Source organism: Chaetodon trifascialis, chromosome 11 (genome assembly GCF_039877785.1).
Source record: "Chaetodon trifascialis isolate fChaTrf1 chromosome 11, fChaTrf1.hap1, whole genome shotgun sequence".
Taxonomy (NCBI): domain Eukaryota; kingdom Metazoa; phylum Chordata; class Actinopteri; order Chaetodontiformes; family Chaetodontidae; genus Chaetodon; species Chaetodon trifascialis.
Genome location: NC_092066.1, coordinates 5,167,276 through 5,195,006, shown reverse-complemented (window position 1 = coordinate 5,195,006; position 27,731 = coordinate 5,167,276). Strand labels below are relative to the sequence as shown.

Below are 27,731 nucleotides of genomic sequence, written 5' to 3'. Positions count from 1 at the left end.
TGGTCCCCAGCAGTCAGTCCTCCTGACAGTCGAGACCCAGGGGTCCCGAGATATGTTCAAGCCCCTGTTGGTCATACTGGGGTAGGCAGAGAGTTAGAGCGAATCTGGTGGTGGAGGGAGGAGGTGGGAAAGGAGAAAATGTGGTGAGAGATAAAGTAAACAGGGAAGTGTGACGTGTAGATAAAGGAGATGCTTATTCGTTTTTGTTTCAGTTAACTCAACATTGCTCTTTTTTCTTGTGAAAGTTTTGACGTACATTTGCCAAATTTAAAGACAGTTGTAGAATCACTTTTGACAGTCTCTTACACTCATTAGTGCCAAGCAGATATGACAGCTGTACAAATAGCCGTTGAGATATTTCAATATGCTCCAAAGTGGTGGACCAACTGACTGACTGATATTGCTATAGAGCTACTCCACCAGCATGTCAAAAAAACAAAAGAAAGAAAGAATGAAAGTGGGTTATACGGCACCTTTAATCAAACCAACCATGACACAACCACACACACATCTGTTTACCATGTGGTTTTATTGAAACACTGGATTACGTTTCCTACAACACTGATGTGGTATGCACACTAGAAACATGAACAGTGGAATATAAAAAAGTTGAAGAATATAACACTAACAACATCTGGAGAGAGACAATTTCTTCTACAGCAGTACAAAACCAATAGACCAAATTGACAAATTCTAGGAATTTAGTGGTGTGAGTTTGGTGTTAATAGATGCATTACTATTTGGAGACACCAGAGACTTAAACACGCATAGAAAATACTAATATTAAGTGCACTTTGAACATACTTTTCTTGTTTTTGAAATCCACAATCTTGCACATGTTCTTGCCACATATATATTCTTGCCATTGATTGTAGCTCGCAGATACACATATATCATAACAGGAGCAAAAAGCTAGCCTAGCATTCATCTTAACATCATGGAAGCTACTTCAAGTCTTAAAACAGTGGCGCCGTAAAAAATGGCAAATGATGAATGATATGACCCGATCAGCTGCTCTGCGTACTGCTGAATTAACGTTCTTTAAAATCTTGGATTTTCTTAGATTTGTATGGCATTCAAATATTTGTTCCAACAGTTAACCTTGGCTCCGTTTAGCTAATATTCATTATTGTTCTACATTTTGTCCTTTAGCGGTTAAAATTAGAAATACTGCTCCACAGTTTTCTTATACCTGGCGTCAAATTGAAAACAAGGCAGAGCAATGACATATGCATTATATATATATAATAAAATGTAATGAAAACACAATAACAAGCCGCCATTTTCTTTGTCTTATCTTCATTTGTCGTTGCAGACTATGTTTACATGCACATAGTATTTTGGGTGTTAGCTTGTATCCTTGTTAGAGTCTTGTCCAGGAGATTCTTTTAATAGCTTACTCATCTGCATGAAATAATCCTGTTTTCTGCCATTAAAACTGATTTAAAAAAAAAAAAAAAAGATTTTTAAATGACTCGGGTAATGTCAGCATGTTCCAGCAATCACATCAGGTCTCTTATAATTAAGATGAGAGTCTTTCCAGGACACAGGAAGCAAGTTTTGACATTAACTTGCTCCAACACATGAACAGAAAGCCCTAGTAATTTAAGGAAATATTGTTGTACGTGTAAACATAGCCACTGACCTCAACCTCTCCTTCTAGTCTCACTCAACTCTACAGTCCTCAAGCTGGCAGTATACTTTACACAGAATCAAATTTGGCAGGTTTGCAGAGGCAAAACTGTGAGTTTGGGGCCAAAAACCACAACATTTTTGGTTGGATTAACCAGGTTAGCCAGCTAAACTTGCCAATTTCTTTAAAAGGCAACATTCAATTCCCCCAGTACATTATACATACATTATTATCTCCAGCACATACTGGGTCAAGCATTACACAAGTACTTTGGGCCACTTCCACCTATCCTACTATTTTGTACTACCAGAACTACAGTGGAATCAATTTCTTTAATTTTCAGAGCAAATTCCAAATCAAACAACATTGAAGTCACACTAGATTAAAATACATCAATAAACTACACCAGTTCTGGTATAACTCTACAGTCTGTTCCCAGCATGACGCACAGGCTCCTCCAGCTGGTGTGGACGCCATTAAAGAAACAGACCAGAGTCTCATTTGCTCGCAGCACTGTATTTGACAGCAGCTCGACAGCCTTTGAGAACATGCCAAATTCAATTTCATTTGGAGCATACTGCAGGCCTGACATCCTTTCTCTTCCCTCAAGCACTGACAAACACCAGACGGGTGGAGTAGATCAGGTCGGCCAGGTAGAGGATGAAGTTGACAGCAGTGAGCACGGCCACCGCCATGAGCTTATCCCACACACAGAGCCCCAGTGCGCTGCTGCAGTTGTAGGGCCTTTGTTTCGTTCCGCCATGCTTTGGGTCAAAGTTGAAGATGGGCCAGATAATGGTTGCTGACAGATAGAGGACCATGGCCAGCAGGGCATAGGCAGACAGGAAGCGGGCGAACGGGAAGGGGAGACAGCCGGTGCACTCGCCAATACAGAGCAGGATGATGGCCGCCGACAGGATGAAGCAGATGCAGTAGACAGACATGCAGTACTTGAGAGCATCGTGACGATCGTACACCACAGGGTCGCTGACGAAGACAAAAATGATGCAGGCCACAAAGGTCTCGCAGACTTTCAGCAGGCCAGGGGCTGTGGCCATGTAGCCGGCCACCTCACCTGGACGCGCCTTGCTGATGCTCACCTCGCTCATGTAGGCGATGGTGGCCAGGCAGGAGAAGACGGTCGACACGATGCGGTAGTCGCGGATTTCACTCGGGCCCGTGGAGCCCTTGAGGAAGTAGAGGGGGAAGATGATGGAGGCGGACAGGCAGAGCAGGGCAGCGTAGCAGGCGAAGGTGATGGGGAAGTTCTTCCAGGAAACAGGGGCTCTGGTCTGAAGGCCGAACACCTCCACCAGGATGACGAGAAGAGTCCCGGCGAAACTGAAGGCCCAGCAGAAGATGCACCAGTCTCCAGTGCCGTGGAAGAGCCTGCCGCCATGCACGGCCACAGAGAAGGCCACGCAGGAGAAGACCATGGCTGCCAACCGTGTCCATAGGAGAGGGTTGGAGTGGAGGACTATAGCCATGATGTGAGATGTAGAAGGTGATGAGAGAAGCTGAAAAGGTTCCTGCGAGATTCTAGCCTTTTTTCTTCGCTTCCTCAGATTTTCTGCTCAGCCACTCAGAGACGAAACTGCAAGACAAAAAGATATTGAAAATAATTATTAAGCAAGATTTTTATAAGTTATGACCACATGAGGACAACAGCTTGGAGCAGCCTATGTACTCCTACACACCGTTTTCTGAAGCACACAATGCTGTTATTGTATTTTTATGAATGGGTGAAACAACAACTGAAAGCATGAAAACACAATTTCAAACCACAAATAATGGCTGCACTGTGGCCACATCACATTTACATCTGGTCAAACCGTGTGGTAAACACTCGCTTTCTTTTTCTCTGGTTATTTAGTCTCATATCAAGCTCTTTCTCAACAGCATTCCTGCGCTGAGTGCAGACTGTTTCCCTCTGACATTCCTCCACGCTCATGTCCTCGGTGACGGGCGTGGCGCCTCAACATCCAGCGACCCTACAGTGTGTCTGTCATCATGCTCTAAACATGGCGCTCTTTACTCCCACTCCCAGCGACCCCGTTTACGCTGCAATCAAATCTCAGCTCTCACCGAGGCTTTAAATTTAGTACTGCTGGGTCTTATCAAAGTCAAAGGATTTTCTCAATCAGGTTCTTATCAGGAGGGATGGACACACAATCTAATGTTCTGATGGGAATTCATCACTCTTCTCCTGACGCTGGCTTCAGCAAGCGTTTGATTTATCATGTCACATACTTCATTGATCTGATTGGCTGAAGTGATGCCATCAGAAATCCCAAAAGCTGAATGTTACATCTTAAAAAAACTTGCATTTGCAAAGCTGAAACCATTTTTGCTTCATCACTTTTTCAGCTGCATTATCAAAATTATTTGTGATCAGCTCATTGATTATTTGACATCTCTTCAGCTCTGCTTTTGGCACGATTCCAATCCGGACAGGATATAACCTCCAAGCTTGTTGGTTGTCCCTTTACTGCACCTTCGGCCTCAGATTTGAATTCTGTGGCCCTGATATCTGACAAAAAGGTGTCAACCTCAACTCCGGGCTTCATGAGGCCCATTCTGAAAGTAACGGGTGATGTCATGTTTTCAGCTCGGCCCAGAGACGTGAGATCAGGTGTGAAATGGCTGAATTCAGTTGCACTCATTGCAAGGCAGTGACGGGGTTTTCCAGTTAATACAAATGACTTAAACCGCAACCCGTGCAGCTGCGATCTACTGTGATCTAATGAGACTGCAGTCATCGTCTTCCTCCTCTGGGATAAATTGCTATTGAACATTGCTGCATAACGGAGACTGTACGAAGAAGCTCTTGCTGAGACTTATGAAAACTGGTGTTTTATTTCTGGAAAATATTTCTGGATGTGAGTAAGAATTTTTTCAACTGGCTGCACAAAATGTCTAGAAACCAGCTGATCTGCCTTCAGAAAAACAAGATATTAAGCAACAAATAGACATATAAGAAGACATGGTGGACATTTTCACAGAGCGGAGGCCCTCTGTCCACACTGGCTGTCCTCCCTCCCGTCATTCCTGACACCCATCGCCTACTTGGCTCCTCAAGCGCTGCACTCCTTGGTCCCAGTTTACACAGAGAGACAGTTCTAAACAAGGACGAGGAGGCCTGTTTACATTAGTCCCATTAAACACCTATAAAACAGTCAAGGCTGCAGAGGCGAAAAGCTGAACCGGTGGCGAGGTATGAATAGAGAGAAGAGGCAGAAATGGAAAAAGAGACCCCTAAAACTCCTGCGGGTCGGCTCACTTGAAGCCAAGAGGGAGTGGAGGGGAGGGAGGGGAGTAAAAAGAGGGAGGGACACGGGGGAAGCCCTGTGCCTCAGCCACAGAAGGACACATAGATTAAACACAGTGATGGAGTGGAATAGCAGAGGAGTGAGTCACCACTGGGCCCCTCTCTTTCCTCCTTTCTCTCCCCCCTTCTCCTTTACTTCTTGTAAGATTTTCCAACTTGCTGATGCGTTCCAGATGTGCTGCAGTCTGGCTGCTGCTGAACAACTGGTAACTTTGTCATATTTGCCAAGTTCTTTCCTCCCCTCTCTTTTTCTTTCCTTCCTTCCCTCCTCATAGTCTCATTTGGCGGCTGTTCCCTCTCTTTTCCATCAGTTGTCCTCTTTCTCCCTCCCCAGCTCAAAGCTCCCACTCCAGCTTTAAAGTCAGGGTACCAATTATGCTTCATGTAAACCACTCAAAATAAACGTATACGGAGGGTCGTAATGGAAAAATCAATCCCGCCACTCTCGCCGCCATTACTTTGCCCCTTATGGAATCGAGTTAGGAAAGAAATGGGAGAGGAAAATGGCAGAGGAATGAAGCAGAAAAAGAGAGGAGAAGCAAGAGCCCAGTGTGGAAAAGTGTCTTTTCACGGCGCGGCATGGAAAACACGACACGATCGCACAGGCAGGGAGCATTTCCCCGACTGGAGAGGCGTTGAAAATCGGTTCATGCAAGCAGGATGTGACACCATCATCTGCACAGTCACTTTTCATACTGATAGCAGGAGAGTTTGTCCTGCACAGACAGTCACGTTTCCGTCACTTTCTGGGACATTACATAGACTTGCATTCATTTCCTGGAGACTTACCATAGCCACTAGTGCCCAACCCTAACCCTAACCCTAACCTTAACCCAAGTCCTCACCCTAAAATGCTATGATTTACATTATGAGGACTTGTATTTTGTTCCCATAAGGGAGGCGGGTCCCTGGGGTGTGACTGCGTGGACAGATTTACGTCCCCGCAGCTTGAGTAACACACTTCCACACACACAGGGCCGAGATGGCCGGGAAACAAGTGTTTGTCTCAGGAGGAGAGGTCATGTGCGCTGCTTGTTTGGTTGTCATGACACAACATCGCTAACTCGATTTCACCCATAATCCACTTACAGGGGATCCGTGGGTCAAAGCACAAGACGAGCTCTGTTGGCAAACCATCCTCGTGTGCGTGTGTGAGATAGCTCACTGTTAGTATATTAGTGTGCGTCTGTGTGTTTTTGAAAAAAAAAAAAAAAAAAAATCCCAGATATTCAGCATTTTCGCCCAGATAGCTTTTCTTGCCAGACTGGAGGAGACTCTGACAGCGTGCTGAGCGTCATAAGACACTAAATCTCTCTTGTGAAACACACACTGATTATTTTTCAAGGGTCACCACCTTTTTTCCAGGCAGACCGACCCACCACACCCACTACTTCTCTGCTTTAAATGCAGAACAATGAAGAAGTTGTCGGTGAGAATCTAAATACATGTCCTCAGTGCAATTCAGGCACGTTTACAGACAGAGAGTAAATACCCCCGTAAAACAGTGTGTGTCAGTGTGACAGCTGTGTGTCAGGCTCCTGCAGAGCTTCATTCATTGACGGTGAAGGTGGGTGTGCCGCCTGCCGCACCCTGCTCACACCACACACACCACACTGCAGCCTACTGACACAAAACTGACCCAAAACACAGAAATAAGTGAAGAAAAACTGCACTTTTCTTTGCTGAATGCCTGAAAATCACTCACCCCAAAAACACTGCAGTAGAAAATCCTAACAGAGCTCACCAGGGAGCAGTTTAGAAAAACATGTAATCCTTCAGAGCTTTTCCTCCTACTCTCAACTTTTTTTTCATACATATATATATATATTACAAACTCATTTCAAATGTAGACTCCGTGATCTCAAAACAAAAGCCCAATTCCTTGCTAAAAACTGAGAAAATGTCCTTTAACATGCAAAAAAGAAAAGCACTCCGGCTGCACATATGTCACATTCTTCCTCGCAGGTACGCAAGATGCAACAAGTTGCAGCTGAACAAAGTATTTTCCTCCTCGGCTCAACACTTCTCTTCACCGCAGTCAGCTTTGTGTGAATGTTGGTTACCTTTTCGGACCCTTGGCTGCGGATGGTCTCTGCTCTCCGGGACGTCCAGCGGTGCAGACTCGTGGATTGCGACTCCTCAGCTCCCAGACTTGACTAAGCAGCTCAGAGGAGCAGCTCCCCGCCCAGCAAGCCAAATTAGGCATCAAATGTCTGCACCGTTATTCACATCTGTCTGAACTCTCCTCCTCCTCCTCCTCCTCCTCCTCCTCCAGCCCGGGACTCTGCTGCCTAACACACCCAATGTAGTGCAGCAGAAGTTCACCGTCCTTTAAAATGACATTTCCTCCACATTTTCATTGGCTGAAAAGCAGAGAAACGCAGTAAATCTGCAGCTAAACTGATGTTTTTATGAACATATCTCTCACGCATGTGCAGATGGTTGTTTTCTGTCTCAAACTACTAAAGATCAGTTTTACATTGAGCCCTGTTATTGGATATCGAAACCTAAAGCGATTATCTATCCCTTATTCAATTCAGCAATTCATGGATTCACTAGAGCTGAATGAATCTGCTAAACTGCGTTAAAACTGGTGGTTTGCTTCGTGGAAATCTAAGATAAACCTAAATAACTTAAATTGGAAGAGAGATTATTTTTTTGAATATTCTCCAGAAAATGAAAGCTAATAAATGCTGAATAAAATCTGGGTGGTTTTAACAAAGTGGACCGGCTCGCTTCTGGAAACCCCCCATTGAATGTTACTCATGCAAACGTCGTCATCCTTATTTTAACGCCTCTCCATCAGCGTTACTATCGACACGAGGGGATGATGTTAAATATTTGTCAATGCTGTACTCTGACTCATCAACAATTGGTCTATTTGTATGCGTCGCTGGGCAACAGCAGCGGTGACCCCTGACAACCGTTTTTTGTTGACCAGGATACGATACTGACGCGTTTCCTGTTAAAGGGAGAGAGACAGAAGCGAAGTGAAGCTGCCATCACATGCACATTGTCACAGGATTGCTTTAATTTGCTGAAACTGCTCATTCATTCCACTGCTGAATCTATAGGAGGACTGTGTGTGTGTGTGTGTGTGTGTGTGTGTGTGTGTGTGTGTGTGTGTGTGTGTGTGTGTGTGTGTGTGTGTGTGTGTGTGCAAAGAATTCACTCTAGTCTATATAGCATGACTAAGATTTATTACTGAAAAAACTTTGTTAAACACCCAATGTGAAAAAGTCAAAGTGCTCATTATATCGAATGGTCTGTTTCCAAATAGTTTATTTTGTTATTGGGTCATAAAAACTGACACATTAAATGTAATATCAATTATATGCTGCAGCTGAAGCTGATGTGGGGCTAATTTCAATTGATTACTTAAGCTTCCAGTAATAAATAATAATGCTATTTGAATATGTTTTGTATTATTGATCTGAATCTGTAAAGTAACTAATAGCTACAGTTATCAAATAAATGTAATGGTGTAAAAAGAAGGCTGCTATTGTTCCCTCTGGAATGAAGTGAAGTAAAAGTAAATAGAATAAAATGGAAATACTCAAGTAAAGCAAAAGTATCACAAACTTGATCTTAAGTACATTATCTGAGTAAATGTTCATTCCTCTAGTGGTATTTTAGACAATAACAATAACCTGTAGTAAAAACTACAGGTGATCTCAAGTGTTGTTCTTGAATCCAGAAATGAAAGTCTCTAAAAAGCAGGGCTGAATGAGGAAGCATTCAAGTTATTTACGTAAGAAAAAGTACTGCAATAACACACTGAAATTAAAAATAGAACTCCAGTGTTGGTTAGACCAAGTAACTGGTATCAGGAAAATGTACTTGTACTATCATATTTATATCATATATGTGTGTTTTGTATGGAAAATCTTATTGAAGAATGTAAGTAGCAAATAGTAAAAAGTTCAGAGTAAAAGTGAGTGGTCTCAAACAGCAGTGTCAACCTTGAATCAAACTCCCAGAGATCCGCAGCTATCTGTGTTTGTGTTTGGTTCCTGTTGCTTTCCTCTTCTGTGGTTTTCATTACCGCCACCAGATGGCGCCACGCCTCTGAGGCCCTACGCATGACGTCATAACTCCCGCGACGTTTTCGCAACACAAACGTCAGTTTTCGGAGACCTGCACGGTGGGTGTTTGGAGAAGGCAACATCATGGCGTCAGGAACAGGAGAGCCGTCCGGACCGGATGCAGAATTGGACGAAATACTGGACTGTAAGTGTTGACATTAAGTCTTAACAACGGCCCTTTTTTTTACGCAGTTTGTTGTGGTATTTAAAACGGACACCCCCCCCCCCCCCGTGTGTAAGGGTCAGCTAGCATACGTGCTCAGTGGGACCGCCGGCTTAGGTCCAAAATACCGACAAAGTAGCTTAAGTTATCGCTGAAAGTCAGACCAGACGATCCTGTCATTCACCAAAACTATCAAATACGTGTTGTCAGCGCATGAAGCGCAGTTATCCACCGCCATGTGTTTACACGTATGCGATTAAACGAACTCGTGTTGCGAATGTTAGCTAACTTAGACCCACCGAGCTGTTGTCACACATTGCGAGTTTGCCCTTGAATTGTTTAATGAAAGCCAGTTGCCGTTAGATTAAATGAAAGCCTGATGATGGAACATGGCGGCTGAACTGTCAGTCATTGTCTCTGCCGGCAGCCTTCGTCCATCCGGCTTTTTATACTCGTGCTGTGTAACGTTTCAGGTGTGGAGTCTCCGTATGACTCGGTTCGTAGTGTTTACTTGTACTAAACCTGTACTGTACTTACTGTAACGGTCATACGGCTCTTCTAGATCTACGTTATGTTCAGTTGCTTTATCAGCTACACCTAGCTAAATGTAATCCAGTGTAATAAATCAGCTCTGCAATAAATCCGACCTTTGATAAGTTTAAAAGTTAAATGTCTTTTTTTTTTTTTTTTTTTTTTTTCTGATGCAGTGTGGAAATATGTTGATTTCAACTTTCTTTCTGGTTGTGGTGCTGTTGAGTTGCTCTGCTTCTAATGAGAGGACCAACTCATTTATATCAATGAGGCTAAACTGTAAACTGTTCTCACTACAGCCTCCAAAATGACAATAACCTTAAATCAACACCTCGTTATAATGCTATTTTTCTCAGCTCTAAAAGAGCGTAAAACATCATTGGATTGCCCCAAAGAAGTCGTTATTACCAGTGAGGAAAACACAGTGTATAAAAGAGTTATTGTTGAGCCTTCGGACGCTTTGGACTATGCTGCACAAGCTGTTTGTTGACATTTGATGTACATTTTCTGCAGCTGCGGCTTAAACTGATGTATGAATACGTAGTTAATGGCCACATTTGAACATTTAGCTTGTTGATTTCCTCCTTTAAAACTCTTTGACGGTCCACTGGCATGTTTCTCATGTTATTCCTTTCTTTCAGCTGCGTTGGAAGACTTTGATAAGACGTCGGCCCCTCCAGCTCCTGAACCTGCAGCGGCCTCCTCCTCAGCCTCGGCCAGCAGTGGCGCAGAGAAGGTCTGTTTGACGTGGTCTGTGACGTTTCAGAGTTCACATCTTATTTAATCATACATGCACAGACGGTATTAACACAGCATCCACTTTTCTTCAACTGTACACTCTAAAAATTGCATCTGTCATCTGGTGAAAAATGGTTTTATCAAGAGTTGTCCAGCAGAGACGAATCATTACAGTCAGTACATTTCAAGGTGTGATGGCAAAGAGGTTATTTAGGAAGAAAAGGATAAAAACAGATTTTAAAGTTCAGCCACTAAAAGCAGGCTTCATACAGTTTAGCGCTCGCTCACAGTTTTTGGCACTTTAAAGGCACTTTACATGTTTTCTGTTTACCTCTGTAGCCGCCCCTGCTTGAAGACTGCAAACTCTTCGAGACTCTCTTCGAGGGGGACATGGCTGCCCAAGCCAAGGAGGAGTGGGAGAAGGCTATGACTGAGCTGGCCCAGGAGGAGCCAGAATTGCTGCAGCACTTCCATAAACTGTCAGAGGCTGCAGGCAAAGTCGGTAAGCTCCACGATTTGCTGTGTTTCTGCCTTGATACGTTCCTCTGCCTGCTTCTCCTGTAGCTTTCATGTTATCTGTGTGTTCTGTGTAGGCACTGACACCGCCTCCCAACAAGAATTCACTTCCTGTCTTAAAGAAACCCTCCGTGGCCTGGCCAAAAATGCAGACAACCTGCAGGTGGGTAAAATCAGGCTCACAGGATCAGTTGCTGTGATGCAAACAGACCAGTTTACAGACTCTGTATTGTCCCCTTACAGTCCACGGGGCTGGCTGGAGACGACCTTGTCAAGGCTCTAGAGGGCCTGGGATTGGATGAGGGTAGTGAGGGAGGTAGTGATGACGCAAACATCCTGCCCATCATGCAGTCCATCATGCAGAACCTTCTCTCTAAGGAAGTGCTTTATCCATCCCTCAAAGAGATCACCGCTAAGGTTTGCATCTGTTTTACAAGCACTCGCTGTCGTCTCTAGTTTCTCTACCAGGTGTCACTCATGAATGTCATTCACCCTCACAGTACCCCGAATGGTTGGATGCCAACAAGCCAAACCTGAGCTCAGAGGACTACCAGCGCTATGCACAGCAGGCCGATATCATGGGAGAGATCTGCAGGCACTTTGAGAGGGAGGAGCAGGGGGCAGAGGATAAAGAAAGCATGTTCGAGAGCATCATGGACCTGATGCAGAAGGTAGACACACCCTACATTTGACTCCTTGATCGTGGAATAGTTTCTCAATGAAAATTGAGAAAAAAGATATCAGAATCAATCTGTTTGTAGGTTTGTTATTAAGTCTTTGGTCTTGAATATTTGCACTGTGAATCAACATTCAGCCATCACTGTGGCTAATAGAGTTCTTACATTAGTGCTTCCTTGATGCAGACATCATACCTTAAATAGCTATAACTACCAGAGGAACCCCATCCAGTATCACAGGCAGTGGACGCCATCGCTTCCAAACTGTGACAAAAGTTTTACTTCAGTGTGAAGCAGCACTGTGGGCGGAGTGGTGACTGCAGACAGAGATGTGCCTGTATCAGAGCTCTGAATACGTACATGCATACGAACATGTATCGTACATTTACATGAATTTATATTCCTTTGTGTTGACTTGAATGTAAAAATGATGATTAGTGTAGCTCCAGAATAAACTTTGCTTGTTAAGAATGAAGCTCATCACAGATTTTAATGCTTTTACTTCCAGCTGCAAGACCTTGGCCAACCACCCAAAGAGCTTGCAGGTGACTCGGTAAGTTTTCCACTGCTCTCAGGCAACAGCAGCATATGTGGGCTGCACTCGACGTGTTTCACTGCTGTCTTCAGTAAATATCTCGACATCTGAGGGCTTTAGAGTGTATTTGTTAGTCATGATGTATGTTTTTTTTAATGATGTTCTCCAATTTAATTTGGATTGACAGACACTTCTTGGCACAGCCATAGTGACAATACACAGGCTGCACGAAATACAAAGTACACCAGATTATATTTGTCAAGTACCCAGCTGTTTTACAAAATGCTGAGTTGGCAAATTGCACTCCACAAATCCAGACCACTTATTTCTCTCAACCTTTTTTCCCCTTTACTAATCAAACACTCAAACCACTTATGCTGCCTGTCGTACATACACTCAGCAGCAGCCTTCCCATAACCTCTGTGTTTATGAAACTTTTTTGGTGACATTGTGGGAAATAAGTAAAATCAATTATATCTTTTTACTGAGGTCGTTTTATGAACATAGTACGTTTTCTGGAAAAAAAACAACAACTGCTTATTGATAAAATAACCCCTCATGAAATTCTTTTCTCAGCTAATCAAGCAAATTAATGACTTACTAAAATACTGCGTTACACTCAAATGTAATGTGATCACAGTGATGTGTTATCCCCAGCACTGGTCGTCCAGCTCTAGCTTAGACGTAACAGCGTTCTTTGTCTCTTCTTCCCCTTCAGCCTCCCGGCTTTAACTTTGACATGGAGTCCCTCAATCTCCCAGGACTCCCTGGGACAGGGCCGGCAGAGCAGTGCTCCATCATGTGAGCAGGTAGCGGCGCGGTCCAATCAGAAGCGCTGGAACCATAGGGGTCACTCAGTGTGTGTCAGCAACAGGCAGGGAGCGAAGGAGTGCGAAACAAAGGTCGGGCAGGAGGGTGACCAGACCGTCGACACTGTTCTCCGTCAAGTGGGAGGTGTGTGGATGCAGAAACATCAGGAGGAGGCACGAAAACCAACAGGAACTACACACACTCACACACACACTCGTGTTTAAAATCACTGAACGCACAAATGAGAACATTTTAACATCTCTGCATTAGTCTGTCAGCGGTTCCCATCGCTCCTTCACGGTTTAGTTTTAACAGCTTTCTTTAAGAAGAAAACACCACTGCCGTTCTCCATGTTTTTTACAACACTGTTTAGCCTCATGGTCAAATCTATCAAACCACTTCACGGGTATAAACAGTGCCTTTGAAAATGTTATTGTTATTAATGTTAAACAGTTATTACTTTAGGTGTCAGCATAGAGCAAAGACGTTGTTATCATTCAGCTAAGCACTAAAGATCATAGTTTTATCAGTGTGACTTTGCAATACCGCCCCAGGTTTACACCGGGGTAGCGATGATTCTCTGGCACTTCACTAAACACACACCTCTGTTTCAGGCTTTACAGGAGTTCAATTAACGAGTTAATTCCCTATTATCATGTTAGGAAACTGGAAAAAATGTTAATGACAGTGTTGGTAATTTAAAGAATTAAAAAGACAAAATGAGACTGAGATGTTCCCAGCACCTACTGTAATTCAGCCAACTAATTTAACTAATTGAAGCCAATCTCCCGAGTGTTGTCCCCAATTCCCAGGCGTTGATTTGAAGTGATTGAGATGCTGATTCCCAGATGCCTTTGCTGTGGTTACAGTGATGATTATAGTGTAGAGTTACTGTGCAAAGTGCTTCCCTTGTGATTCCCAGTGTTTTTAATGTGCAGAGTGATACTTTCCTCGGCATGCGGTCCCAGCTAGGAAAGAAAAACTTTCATGAGAGATAATATGTACCTATGTCCTGTAGCCTCCATTGAAAGTACATTATGTTCTTTCCAGAAAAGGTGACAGGCAGAGAACTAAACATGTCTGTAATTCATGCACTGTCGGGTAACAGCCTGATGTTAGCACATTTTGGCTGCAGTAGGTGGGTTTGTTTACTCCAGCGGCCACTTTTCACCAGCTGCTATTGCCAGCGGGCAGATTTTAGCGCTGCGACCGTGGAGAGAGGTCTAGAAATCACACGACCATCAGCTCATCAATAACTGTATAATAAAGGAGTACTGTGAAAGGATTCAGTCAGCCGTGCACTGAGAAGAGATCAGATTGACATGAAACACAGCTGAGGGGAGGCTGCTGTGCAGGTCCATAAAGGCCTGTGGTGGGGGGGTGGGGGGTGAAAATCTATTCAGCTCTCAGGGCTGATGAAAACATGCCCACAGCACGGTTAAAAAATGCAACCTGTTATTTGACACAGTTTTGTTTTGTAAATATATGAAATAAAATGATGATATAATACACTTTTGTTGTTGTTGTTGTTGTTGTTGTGGATTATTTGTCATCATTGCTTTTATATTAGTAGAAGTGAGTGATAGAGGATAAGTACATTTATGCAGCTCTGATTCTATTTTGATAAACATACACGAGTATATCTATTTAATGTGTTGGTCAGACAACTATAGCAAGTAGTTGCATTGCAGATGAATCAAAAGCTGTGATTAGCTTCAAAAAATGTATTGCTGTACATCAAACTGTCCGACAGTGTTTATGTTTCAAGCTTATTTGTCTTTTCTGTGAGACCAGAGCACAAAACTGGCAAAACATCAAAGATGAAGACAGAACCATAAAAAATGTGTGTGCATCAAACCAGTGTGCAGAGAGAAAGATGTGTTAAAAGTAAACATAAAGCAGAGTAAGAATATAAAACAAGATATATCTACATATAAATATACTGCATGTATAAACGTGTATAAGACTAATGAAAATGATGAAAGGTGACAAGGTTTATATGATTTTTGAGTTGAGTTTATATATATATCATGAAAAAGCTGCTTACATGTTCATGCATCAGTAATAAAGTTCAGTTGTATAATTAGTCCTTTTGATACTTACAGTGCAGCTTTATTGAACTTTTATTTCTTTATGATGTTCTTAAAAAGAGGATCTGAATACTGTACTTAGAAAATCTTAACTCGAAGTCCACTTACTGTCTCTTTCTGGAGATTGTAGTTGAGTTTTCTCAGTTTAGATTTCACATTTTTTTTGTTAAGTGGATCTTTAGTTTTTATTTCTGTCTTGATCATATTACATGTTCTTCATCAGCAGATGGGAGCCAGATACCACGAAATTGCAGATGTCCAGATTTCTATTTTTTCTGAGTACTTAACAGGTCACTTGAAGTTCATGTGATGAGAATGAAAGATCCAGAAGAGCTACTAAATGAAGCTTTTAATCAATGTGGATGGAAAGTTGCGAAAGTGCTCAGAAAAAAATGTACATTTAAGTATCTACATTTCAATGACAACTGGGAAAACTCCATGAGCTGATGAAGATCATATAATATGACAGAAAACGCCACAATAGTTGCTAAATTTGCCTTTTGGTAATAATAACATCCCAACAGACAGACATACTGTAGTTTCAATATACTTTTTACGTCTGAAAAGGTTTTATTTGTATATAGGTCACTTTAACGAGACAGTATAGAAATACACTGTATAGAGTAGTTATGTTAACGTATTCAGTCTACAAGGCGCTTGTCAGTTCAGTTCTATTTGTTGTATTTCTAGCTGCCGCCGTCGTGGAGCTTTCTGCGTCAAGTTTTCACTGCACAACTTTATTGTTCAAAACCGGAAGACAAAACGAGCTACGTGTCAGGAAAAAGGAGAATCGGCTCAATGGGCGAAGGCGATCAGGCCGCCTGAGCTCACCTGTCTGGAATATTTGAGTTGTTTTTACGGTTCTGCTGGAGATACGTTGTGCCACAGCATTAAAATTACTACTTGTTTTACCGTCAAGCGACGATGTTAACTAAATTTGAAACGAAGTCGGCCCGTGTTAAAGGTAAGAGTTTGCCAGCTGCAGGTAGCGTAGGAGCTAACGTTAGCTAGCTGACGTTAACCGGTTCAGTTATTTGTCGTTTTAAAGTTACGTCTGTTTATTAGTCAGTTGCTTGTTTTTAGAGGTTTATGTACCACAAACTAACGTTAAATAATTTATGCCACGTCTTGTGTCCAGATGTGATGTTGAACGGACACTATCGGTACTCTTCCTCATTAGCTGTCGAGCTAGCGTAACAAACTCCACTGTTTAGCTAATCTTGACCACTTGATATTGTTTCTTTGCTGATCTGTAATCAGCTGATCATTCATCGACTGAAATACAACGGCCTGTTTTCGACTGATATTATGAGATAGCTGATAAACTGTCTTATGTTTCAGGCCTAAGTTTCCATCCAAAGAGGCCATGGGTTCTTGCCAGTTTGCACAACGGAGTCATCCAGCTGTGGGACTATCGGATGTGCACTCTGATTGACAAGTTCGATGAGCACGATGGTAAGGCAGCGACGTGGCTGATGCAGTGTGTTGCTGTTATTTCAACGTCCTCTCTGTGCTCTTGATACATACAGACCATATGTGATGCTGATGTCAGATGTGTGATGATGTGTCTTCGCCCACAGGCCCCGTCAGAGGAATTGATTTCCACAAACAGCAGCCTCTGTTTGTGTCTGGAGGAGATGACTACAAAATTAAGGTGAGGCTGCTTTGGAACGTGCAAATTGTCACAGAAATGTCATGAAGGTTTATTGAAATAAAGTAATTTCCTGTTCTGCTTCAAAAGTTTTGTTTGTATGCATTTTTCTTGATGTTGAGAACTTCAGTTTTAAGTTATAATATTTACATTAGATGTCAGAGATGTGATGTTTAATACTCTGCTGCATCACACTGTTATGTCCTGTGGATTAAAACATGTGTTGTGTTAGTATTTATTACATTATACATGTATGTTATGAGTGAATATTCCTGTTTTGACCAGGTGTGGAACTACAAGCTGAGGCGCTGCCTCTTCACTCTCCTTGGACACCTCGACTACATCAGAACCACCTTCTTCCACCATGTGAGTTGCTCTGCCACTTTAAAATATCGGCTTCTCATCTATCTCATCACTGATTTTAAAATACAAGAGTGGCAAGGACTTGGTGTCCTGTCATCTGTACAAAAAGTCTGTTTGAAATGAATGAATGAATTCCGTCATCTCCATTTCTGTAGGAGTACCCCTGGATTCTGAGCGCCTCAGATGATCAGACTATTCGCATCTGGAACTGGCAGTCCAGGACCTGCGTCTGGTACGTTTTTTAGACTGAGAAATACAATTACTACACATTACTTTCTATCATGCAACACCCCCCAAAACTGCTTAACACAATTTCGCTAAACAATCTTTCCCTCTCATCTGCAGTGTGCTGACCGGCCATAATCACTACGTGATGTGTGCCCAGTTCCACCCATCCGAGGACCTGGTGGTGTCAGCCAGTCTGGACCAGACCGTGCGAGTGTGGGATATTTCTGGTGAGGGCCTGGGGATGGCGGAGCAGAGGACAGCAGGCTGGGTTGAGGAAGGGGTGGGAGGGTAGAGTGGTATGAAGGACGAGGAAGAAGCGGAACAGGATGAATATCAAGTCCTGCACCGCCTCTTCTTCCTCTCCTGCTTGTAGAGGACGAATCTATGTGGGCTGTTTGCAGAAACACCTCTTCTTTCAGAAAAGACAGACAGGGAAATAATGTCAGAGCAAATTTCTGGTGCAGTATTTGTTAATAAGACACTGCACTGTGAATATGTGTTCTGGATAAAGAGAGAGTTTGCAGATCAGAGGGGTGGAAGAGGAAATGGGAGAGGTGTTTCTGTGCTTCTGCATGTTCTTTAAATCTGTTTGTTGATGTTGTTTCTTGCTTCTTGTCTTCTCACAAACTAAACTGGCTCAAGTCTACTGTCTCTTTCTTACATCCATAAGATCGCTCTTTACTCTCTCTACTGGGGATTTATAACACTGAGCATGAATGCATTTATACATACAAACATTTTTTTGAGCTCCTACATCATAAGAAGTTACAGCAGCGCGATCAGCGTTCATGCTTGACTCACCATGCTACATGCCCTGCATCCATTTAACATTTAGCACTCATACTTTCATTAAAGGAAGTCCATGATATTTCCCATGCTGATATTTGACCATTTTCTTGGTTTGGATTGCATCAAGAAAAACAGACGGTACTACTAACTAGGTTGAAAGCGTATCTTTAACGCTAAGTTAAACTTCCCTGTACTCATTTGAAATGTTTTATACTCCTCCTGGCATGACATTTGCACGGCTGGCTCCTCAACTCAAAATATAACATGAAATTTACCTCAGTGTTAATATTTCTTGCAGCTTCAGTCACCACATTTTTACCAACTTCACTCCTAACCCACAATGGTGACGTGTCATATTCTATTAACTCTGCATGTGACTCAAACATCTATGCAGAAACATGCATGAGCCTCTCAGAAAACAGAAAACTCCTCAAACTCCTGACATCCAACGCCCCATCAGAGCACCTCTTGACAACAGCAAGCACCACCCACCCCATCCCATCAGTCCGTCCATGCGCTCTTTGCGTCCTCCTTATCCCATGCTCTCCCTGGAAACATCCACACCTGCTCAAGGGTTCCTAGTGCCATTTCTTCCCCCGTGTCGTCTCTTCTGTTGAACTATCTGTTCACCACATCGTTTTAATGGGCGGCAATCATGAATGCAAACTGTGTTTTCTCAGTCATTTTTTTTCCTGATCTTGTTTGAGTCTGGGAGGTAATCAGTGTCTTGCGTTGCTGTCCAATCATCTCATGATTTTATCTGTGTGCTAGTGATTCATTAACCCGATCAACAGCACCATTAAGGCCCTGATTGTTTTCAGACTCGAGCTGACATGGAATGAGAGAGCAGAGGTTGTGTTGGTGTGTTTTGACCCTGTGTGTGTGTTCAGTAGTCCCACAGTTGTCACTCCTTGTAATTCCCCTCTCTGTCACCTCTCTTCTAGGATGATATTGCTTAATGTTTGATTATTTTAATAATCTGTGTCTTGTTTTACATGTCTTTCCTCCTCCCCTGTACTGTGGTTGTGCCCTGTGTAACATGAAATTGGCTCCTTCCTTGCACGCGATGCCCTGAATGTTGGTTCCAGGTCTGAGGAAGAAGAACTTGTCTCCGGGTGCTGTGGAGACGGAGGTGCGCGGCATCTCTGGCGTCGACTTGTTCGGTGCCTCGGATGCTGTCGTCAAGCATGTCCTTGAGGTGAGCAGTGACTTTCATATGTTTGTTTTTTTTCAGGGTCTGATAAATTTAACGTTGACAGATGAATGACACATTTCTTTTTTTTTAACCTCTGCAGTGTGTTGTGCTCACTGGAAACCTCTTTTAAAAATAATTGATTTGCTCTGTCCAGCTTTTCCTTTTGCCTGAAGCTACCATATTCAAAGAATGTGTGTAAAAAGCAACAGCGTCCACTGAAAAGCAGAAGAGAAACAAGCTTTTAACGAGGTTTTCCAAATCTGCACTGATTCCAAGTTCTTCTCCTGTTCATTGGAAAAACAAAATCAACTAAATTAGTTTTGGGGCTTAATGTTAGCAGCCGTCTAAATGACATCATGTCCTGTGTGTTCTTGAATACTGAGTTATTACGCCTCGAGCTCCAGAAATGTCCCACCCAAGGAAATAAAACGCCTGGGTTTGGTTTTAACATCAGTAAAAGTGATGTGTCATTCAACGGAAAATTTGGGCAGAGTCAGGCACAGTCACACTGGATTTCAATAACTTTCTGTATTATACCTTCTCTGTGCCTTTTGATAAACATTTTTCCACAATCTGAAAGACGAACACCAACTGGAGAGTAACGGTTTAATTATATTTTGGTGTAATTTGATGCCGAATTAAATTTTTCCCGGAGAGGGTAGAGTGGTTGTTTTAGTGTTCAGAAAGCTTTCTGTGTTTGGCCTCAGTGCTGGCACAGCTGGTGGATTTTCATTTGGTTTTGTGTGACATGGCTTTTGGTGTCTGTGTTCAGGGTCATGACCGGGGAGTCAACTGGGCTGCCTTCCACCCCAGCATGCCTCTCATCGTGTCTGGAGCCGACGACAGGCAGGTCAAGATCTGGAGGATGAACGGTAAGTGACTCAGAAGTCATTAGTCAACGTCTGTCAGCAGTCTGCTGTCAAGTGTCCGTTATAACTGAAGGCCTGTTGACATTTCCAGATTTCATCACGTTAAGAGGGTCCATTATCAAAGTGAATGTCAACTGAAAGGCTGCTTCTCACCCAGGCTGGCATGTCTCTTCTCTCTCTTTCCATCCCCTCATATCTCTGTTATGGTTGCTTTCCTCCGGTGCAGAATCCAAGGCATGGGAGCTGGATACGTGCCGCGGTCACTACAACAACGTGTCCTGTGCCGTCTTCCACCCGCGCCAGGAGCTCATCCTGTCCAACTCTGAAGACAAGAGCATCCGGGTGTGGGATATGTCCAAAAGGACCGGAGTGCAGACCTTCCGCCGGGACCATGATCGCTTCTGGGTGCTGGGCGCTCACCCGAACCTCAACCTGTTTGCTGCTGGTGGGTGGTGACGCTGGTCTGCTTCTGTGCACGTTTAACAAAGTCACTTCATGAGTTTGGTGTTGGCGTATGAACGCTTACAGATCGTCCTGCCTTTGTTGTGAACCTTTTCGTAATGTCACCCTCCTCCTACAGCACATTTAAACCGAAGCTTACATTTAAGTGTGTAACGTTGTACCCGTGAGCTTTACTCTGAAAGACTGCGTCTCCCTCAGGTCATGACAGCGGCATGATTGTGTTCAAGCTGGAGCGTGAGCGTCCGGCATACGCCGTTCACGGCAACATGCTCTACTACGTCAAAGACCGTTTCCTCCGCCAGCTGGATTTCAACAGCAGCAAGGACACTGCAGTCATGCAGCTGCGCAGGTAGGCCGTGATTTCTGGTGGCTGTGACTTGCAGCACACCAAACACCACCTACACTCTTTCTGATTTAAGGTTGGTGTAGAAGTATTCAGATGGCAGTGAGTGTAACATGCTGTGTTTTATATGTTTGATCTTGTCCTAGTGGGTCAAAGTTCCCGGTCTTCAGCATGTCTTACAACCCTGCTGAGAACGCTGTCCTGCTCTGCACTGTGAGTGTCTCTTAAACAAAACATATTAATATCTTAATGGTATACACAGGCAACCTCCTTGTTTTCCATACATTTTACATAATGCTCTTTACCTCCTGCAGAGGGCGACCAACCTGGAGAACAGCACCTATGACCTGTACTCCATTCCCAAAGAGAGCGACTCTCAGAACCCTGATGGTACAGAAACAGCTGCTGATTGGATGTCATGATGGATCCCTTTGAATATACTGTACATAGTGATTAAAGTCATACAAATTTGTCTTTTTCTCAGCACCGGAGGGAAAGAGGTCGTCTGGTCTGACTGCAGTGTGGGTGGCCAGGAACAGATTTGCCGTCCTGGACCGTATGCACTCTGTGAGTCCTTTTGCAGGTCTGGAAAGTATGGTGATGTTTCAGAACAGACCAGAGTAATATCTAAGACATTTCCTTCTCCTTTGCAGCTGCTGATTAAGAACCTGAAGAATGAAATTGTGAAGAAGGTTCAGGTGCCAAGCTGCGAGGAAATCTTCTATGCCGGGACGGGCTCGCTGCTGCTGCGCGATGCCGATGGCGTGACGCTGTTCGACGTGCAGCAGAAACGCTCTCTGGCCACTGTCAAGATCTCCAAGGTCAAGTACGTGGTGTGGAGCTCCGACACCACCCACGTGGCTCTGCTGGCTAAACACGGTGCGTAGATAAGAGCATCAGCTACACATGGGGATACTTATGACAGAGTCACAGCATCTCTATCTTCCACTGTGCTGTATGTGCTGCTGCTGTGCTGAGTTGTGAATGTTGATAAAAGCACCGTTAAGCAGTTTATGAAAGGCTTTCGTACAGCTAAGTGAATCTGACTTCTAGTGATAGAAGTCTAAATCTCCTTTGCTCACTTTTCCGTCCCTCAGCCATCATGATCTGCAACCGGAAGCTGGAGAGTCTGTGCAACATCCACGAGAACATCCGAGTGAAGAGCGGCGCCTGGGACGAGAGCGGAGTCTTCATCTACACCACCTCCAACCACATCAAATACGCCCTCACCTCTGGGTATGTGCTGCTCGAAACAAAAGCTGTGTTCTGTTGACAGCAGCAACAGTTGACTGCAGTCTGTTATTTGTGCAGGCAGCAGCAGCAGATCCCAACATTCAGCTGTTGGTTGAACTCTGATAAAAATGCACCAGACTGGTGGTGTCTCACTGACCTGATTTCAAAGATCAAAGTGCTTTTTATAGTGCAAAGCAACCACCAGCACAGGATATGTGAATGCTTGTTCAGCAACATGTTAACAACAGATTTAGGAGATTGCAATGCAATATGCATTCTTCAAAAGGAAAGTTTAACTTTCTTTCCGTGCAGACATTTCACTCATGTTGCATTTCTACTTTTCATTTACCGTAGAAATTGAGGAAAACATTGAAACTTGTAGCATCAGATTTAAAAGTTTTACAGTTTGAAAAGTAAAATGTGACGCATGTCAGCATCTAATGTGGGACTGTCTTCGTGTTTCCCTGCAGCGATCATGGCATCATCAGGACCTTGGACCTGCCCATCTATGTGACCCGTGTGAGAGGAAACAGTGTGTACTGTCTGGACAGGGAGTGCAGGCCACGCGTCCTCACCATCGACCCCACAGAGTACCGCTTCAAGCTGGCCCTGGTCAACCGCAAATACGATGAGGTGGGTCCGCGGTGACTGATGTGACTGGTAATTGGAGTATACTGTGCCACAGAGTAGGATGACAGTGTTAGCATGGGTAGCAAGGATTCGGCATCTCTGATCTCTTTTTCCAACTGCTGGTTTTGACATCGCTGCTCTCGTCCTTGTCCCTCCAGGTGCTCCACATGGTGCGTAATGCCAAGCTGGTGGGTCAGTCCATCATTGCCTACCTGCAGAAGAAGGGCTACCCTGAGGTGGCGCTGCACTTCGTCAAAGATGAGAAGACGCGCTTTAGTCTGGCTCTGGAATGTGGAAACATCGAGGTGAGCTGCAGCTGGACAAACTGTGATGATGACGCTGTTTTTAATTTACATGCACTTTTCCCTCTCTTTTCTTTTTTTGCGTACATGTTGATGATGCTTCTGTATTTTCCGATGAGCCATAATTTGCTGTATAACAATTTCAGCTCATCAGGCTCAAATTTGGATTTTCTCTGTTCTGTCTGGTTCAGTTTTGCATGAGATGCAGCTTCAAGCTCATTTTGTTTGATTACTTCTGTTCCTCTGAACTTCCAGGTGGCTCTGGAGGCTGCCAAGGCTCTGGATGAGCGCAGCTGCTGGGAGCGTCTGGGTGAAGCAGCGCTGCTGCAGGGTCACCACCAGGTCGTGGAGATGTGCTACCAGAGAACCAAGAACTTCGACAAGCTCACCTTCCTCTACCTCATCACTGGCAACCTGGCAAAGCTGCGCAAGATGATGAAGATTGGTGAGAGATGGGGATGCTGTTTGTTGATGGCTTGGTTTGAGTTTCATGTGTCTTGTATGTCAGTGAACTAATGTTTGTACACTCTTTGTTTGTAGCTGAGATCAGGAAGGACATGAGCGGCCACTACCAGGCAGCTCTGTACCTGGGAGACGTCAGTGAGAGGGTCCGCATCCTGAAGAACTGTGGACAGAGTGAGTTCACCCCATCACATGCTCTCTCCTTTGCTCTTTCTGTTGTTCTTTTGCAGTTGAATTTGATGCTCAGTCAGCCTGTCGCCTAAATCCATCAGCCCCAGTGTGTTTAGCAATTACTGCTCTGCCTGTAGGCTGAAGTGCCAGACATGACCCAGATTATTCAGATTTAATTATTTTAAATTATTATTTTAAATTTCAACCATACCATAAATGTACTTAATGTGTTTTTTAAATTAACAGTGGAACAACAAGCTGATGTGTGATGTGTGCATGTTTCCAGAGTCTCTGGCTTATCTGACTGCGGCCACTCATGGACTGGATGAGGAAGCCGAGGCGCTGAAGGAGACCTTTGACCCAGAAAAGGAGACGGTGTGTTGAGAAAACATTCCCCGTCCCTTCATACGCATAACATGGACAACCATAACATACACTGAAACAGAAGCAGAGCACTTTTACCTGCTTTTCATTTCCTTTCTGATGCACCACTGACTCATCTGACTCATGTAGCACCTAAATGCATACTTTCAGTATAATATTGGTGGATTTGTGTCTTTTAGGTGCCAGAGGTTGATCCCAATGCACAGCTGCTGCAGCCCTCTCCACCCATCAACCCTCTGGACACCAACTGGCCTCTGCTCACTGTATCAAAGGGCTTCTTTGAGGGAGCCATTGCAGCAAAGGGTGAGTCATCAGTCTTGACACATGACAGGTGCACATTTACATATGTCGTACGGAGACACAGTTCATATTATATATACTGTCCATACATGCCTTAAACCCACCAGTGAGAAGTTGTTTCCATGTGTTGAAAGTCAAAATGAAATTACTAAGTTGTGGTAATCTGTGGCACCCGACTTTGGCAGAGTGAGAACTGAGTTTTTGTGTCGTAGGGAAGGCAGGTCAGATGGCAGCCGACCTCGACATGGATGCCCCAGGAGGCGAGGGCTGGGGAGACGATGCTGAGCTTCAGCTGGATGAAGGTACATTCAGAGCAGCTAAAGAATATTTTAAACTTGACCTTTTAGTGAGAGGATAGTTCCACATCAGCAATACCATGATGTTTGAATTCATATCTTTGGTTCTCCACCTTTCCCTGTGTCTCAGATGGCTTCATGGATGCCCAGGAAGGATTAGGGGATGAAGGTATGGTGAAAGAAGAGGGAGGAGGCTGGGAGGTGGAGGAAGACCTGGACCTTCCTCCAGAGCTGGTGAGAGGAGCCACATCATTACAAATTCCACCACCAGTAAAACAGGGTTAATGCCAAACTGATTTCTTATACCATGTCTTCCTCCCATCAGGACATGCCTGCTGGTGGAGGTGGAGGAGCTGAAGACGGCTTCTTTGTCCCACCGACCAAGGGCATGAGTCCTACACAGATGTGGTGCAACAACTCCCAGCTGCCAGTGGACCACATCCTGGCTGGCTCTTTCGAAACTGCTATGAGAGTGTGTACACAATGCGATATTTAATTGCTACAGGGTTTTTTTCTCTTTTGTTTGCTTTTGATGCAGCCAGTTCATGCACTCCACTGACATTTGCTCTTCTCCTCCTGCACCACAGTTGCTCCACGACCAGGTAGGAGTTGTGAACTTCGGCCCCTACAAATCGCTGTTCATGCAGACGCTTTCCAGAGGCCGCACCTGCTACCTGGGGTTGCCGTCCCTGCCGTGCCTGCGCGGTCATCCCCAGAGAAACTGGAAGGTACAGCTGTTAGTTTGTCGTCATCCTTTGTTTCTTTGAGAATGTCATTAATTTTTTTTCTAATGAAAAATGGACTCACATTTTCTTAGTTAATGTAAATATGCACGTGTACAAACATCTTTCAGGACTGCGGGGCAAAGCAAGGACTGCCTGCCGTGGGCCTGCGCCTCTCTGACCTCATCACCCGCCTGCAGCAGTGCTACCAGCTGACCACGGCCGGCCGCTTTGAGGAGGCTGTCGATCGCTTCAGAGTCATCCTGCTGTCTGTGCCTCTGCTGGTGGTTGATAACAAGCAGGAGATTGCAGAGGTGAGCTCCAAATCTGCTGTAACATGCAATCAGATCAAATTATTGTCCTGCAGACCTGTGTGTGGCTGCAGGCTGCTTATTGTCTGCATGATTACTCACCTAGATTTATTTAGAAATGTGACGGGGTCACCTGTGTGATTTGGATTCGCGTGTGCTTCAGGCTCAGCAGCTGATCACAATATGCAGAGAGTACATCGTGGGTCTGACCATGGAGACAGAGAGGAAGAAGTTGCCTAAAGACACACTGGAGGAGCAGAAGAGGCTGTGTGAGGTAAAGATCTGCGGCTTGCTGACGTCCCCTCGATCGATTGTCAAGCTGATGTTGTAAACCGCCTGATTTCTAATTTTCTTGTGTATGCGTGTGTTTTCCTCACAGATGGCTGCTTACTTCACCCACTGCAATCTCCAGCCAGTCCACATGGTGCTGGTGTTGCGCACAGCTCTGAACCTCTTCTTCAAACTGCGCAACTTCAAGACAGCTGCCGGCTTTGCACGCCGCCTGCTCGAGCTGGGTCCGAATCCAAATGTTGCACAGCAGGTGGGTTCACGTTAAAGTTTCCCCTTTTAAATCAACAGCACTGGAGCATTTGTCATCTCTCGCCGTCATGCTAAATATCTCCCCGCCATTCAGACCCGCAAGATTTTGGCAGCCTGCGAGAAGACCCTGACAGACGCCCACCAGTTGAACTACGACCCCCACAACCCATTCGACCTGTGCGCTGCCTCCTTCGTGCCACTGTACCGCGGACGTCCTGTTGAGAAGTGCCCTCTGTCCGGAGCCTGCTACTGCCCTACATACAAAGGCCAGATCTGCAGGGTCACACAGGTGGGTCGGGAGTCGGGACAGCCATGCACAACTCCAGTCAACCTGAAAAGTTCATCAAAGCAATAGATTCCATTTATAGTTACAAAGATATGAAGAGAAATACGTTGTGATAGTGGTGACAGATGCACAATTTCAAAACAAATATTACTGATTTTAATGAACTTAACTATATCTGTAGAAAACTGACATTAAGCTAAGGTGAGTGCCATCTGTGGATAAGGAAGACTTGTTTCTGAACATCATAATGTATTCACAAATTGTCGGAGATATTTTTAAATCAGGTTTTTTTTGTTAGTTTTAGTTTTGTGGGTCATGAAAAGTGTTTGTCATTTGTACTGAGACTCATGTCTCTGCATACAGAATTACACAAAGTCACGGAAATAATGGAAAAATGGGAAAAGGAAAAAAAATCCAAGCATAGCCCGTTGTATGAATAGTATAAATAATAATAAAATAGTAGATAAATGGCTGAAATCTTTAAAGGTGTTCACCTGTTGTGTTTCCTCAAATATATTTTTCAGGGGCCTCCTGGTGGTTGTGTTAGTGTCCATTTAAAAGACAAAATGCCAAGAAAATATCAAGAAAAACAGATTCATCTAACCTTTATGTTCACTCTATTTTCTAGGTGACCGAGATCGGTAAGGATGTGATTGGTCTGCGTGTGAGTCCTCTTCAGTTCCGTTAAGACGAGGTGGAGAAGACGAGATGAAGACCAGAACAATCTGATCAGAGAAACACATCCGCGCCTGCTCTGCAGAAATAATACAGTTATTAACATGAGAAATCAAAGTAGAGATCTATATGTGTGCTCACAGTGATGTTACACCTGTTTGTTCCTTCTAACCAGTTATTCACCTGTCCTGCAAAAAGCTTTTTATTCTAAGTGCTGATGCCTCATTTCTGTGCTGTGGCTTTATCAGAGCTGTAAACTTAACCGATGTCTCTTTTCTAACTTGTATGAGATGAATAATTAAAAGTGAGAAGCACTGTGTATCTGGGAGGAGGGGGAATAAAAATGCCTGTTTATCGCTGGAAATGCAGTGTGTGTGTGTTTTTTTAATTGTGGTATGTGGGCATAGCTCTAT

The 27,731-nt window shown here is 44.0% G+C and overlaps 3 protein-coding genes across 3 annotated transcripts; 2 read left to right on the top strand and 1 right to left on the bottom strand.

Moving 5' to 3' along the window:
* Positions 1 to 517: 517 nt before the first annotated feature.
* myadmb (myeloid associated differentiation marker b) lies at positions 518 to 7,100 on the bottom strand. Its single transcript, XM_070974456.1, has 2 exons — positions 7,025 to 7,100; positions 518 to 3,227 (listed from the first exon to the last, which is right to left on the bottom strand). The coding sequence occupies exon 2, from the start codon at positions 3,118 to 3,120 to the stop codon at positions 2,239 to 2,241; it is 882 nt and encodes a 293-aa protein (XP_070830557.1). The 5' UTR covers positions 3,121 to 3,227; positions 7,025 to 7,100; the 3' UTR covers positions 518 to 2,238.
* Positions 7,101 to 9,113: 2,013 nt separating this feature from the next.
* On the top strand, positions 9,114 to 14,527 carry pex19 (peroxisomal biogenesis factor 19). Its single transcript, XM_070975057.1, has 8 exons — positions 9,114 to 9,191; positions 10,382 to 10,476; positions 10,818 to 10,980; positions 11,072 to 11,157; positions 11,238 to 11,411; positions 11,495 to 11,665; positions 12,180 to 12,224; positions 12,925 to 14,527. The coding sequence occupies exons 1-8, from the start codon at positions 9,131 to 9,133 to the stop codon at positions 13,009 to 13,011; spliced, it is 882 nt and encodes a 293-aa protein (XP_070831158.1). The 5' UTR covers positions 9,114 to 9,130; the 3' UTR covers positions 13,012 to 14,527.
* Positions 14,528 to 15,882: 1,355 nt separating this feature from the next.
* copa (COPI coat complex subunit alpha) lies at positions 15,883 to 27,682 on the top strand. Its single transcript, XM_070973758.1, has 30 exons — positions 15,883 to 16,070; positions 16,448 to 16,561; positions 16,687 to 16,760; positions 17,043 to 17,123; positions 17,276 to 17,352; positions 17,466 to 17,575; positions 19,226 to 19,335; positions 20,105 to 20,204; positions 20,428 to 20,646; positions 20,862 to 21,012; positions 21,153 to 21,219; positions 21,321 to 21,396; positions 21,491 to 21,573; positions 21,660 to 21,885; positions 22,104 to 22,242; positions 22,710 to 22,872; positions 23,028 to 23,174; positions 23,427 to 23,616; positions 23,712 to 23,807; positions 24,091 to 24,179; positions 24,368 to 24,491; positions 24,701 to 24,790; positions 24,915 to 25,018; positions 25,110 to 25,256; positions 25,372 to 25,512; positions 25,638 to 25,820; positions 25,981 to 26,091; positions 26,197 to 26,358; positions 26,452 to 26,646; positions 27,272 to 27,682. The coding sequence occupies exons 1-30, from the start codon at positions 16,031 to 16,033 to the stop codon at positions 27,329 to 27,331; spliced, it is 3,669 nt and encodes a 1,222-aa protein (XP_070829859.1). The 5' UTR covers positions 15,883 to 16,030; the 3' UTR covers positions 27,332 to 27,682.
* Positions 27,683 to 27,731: the final 49 nt, after the last annotated feature.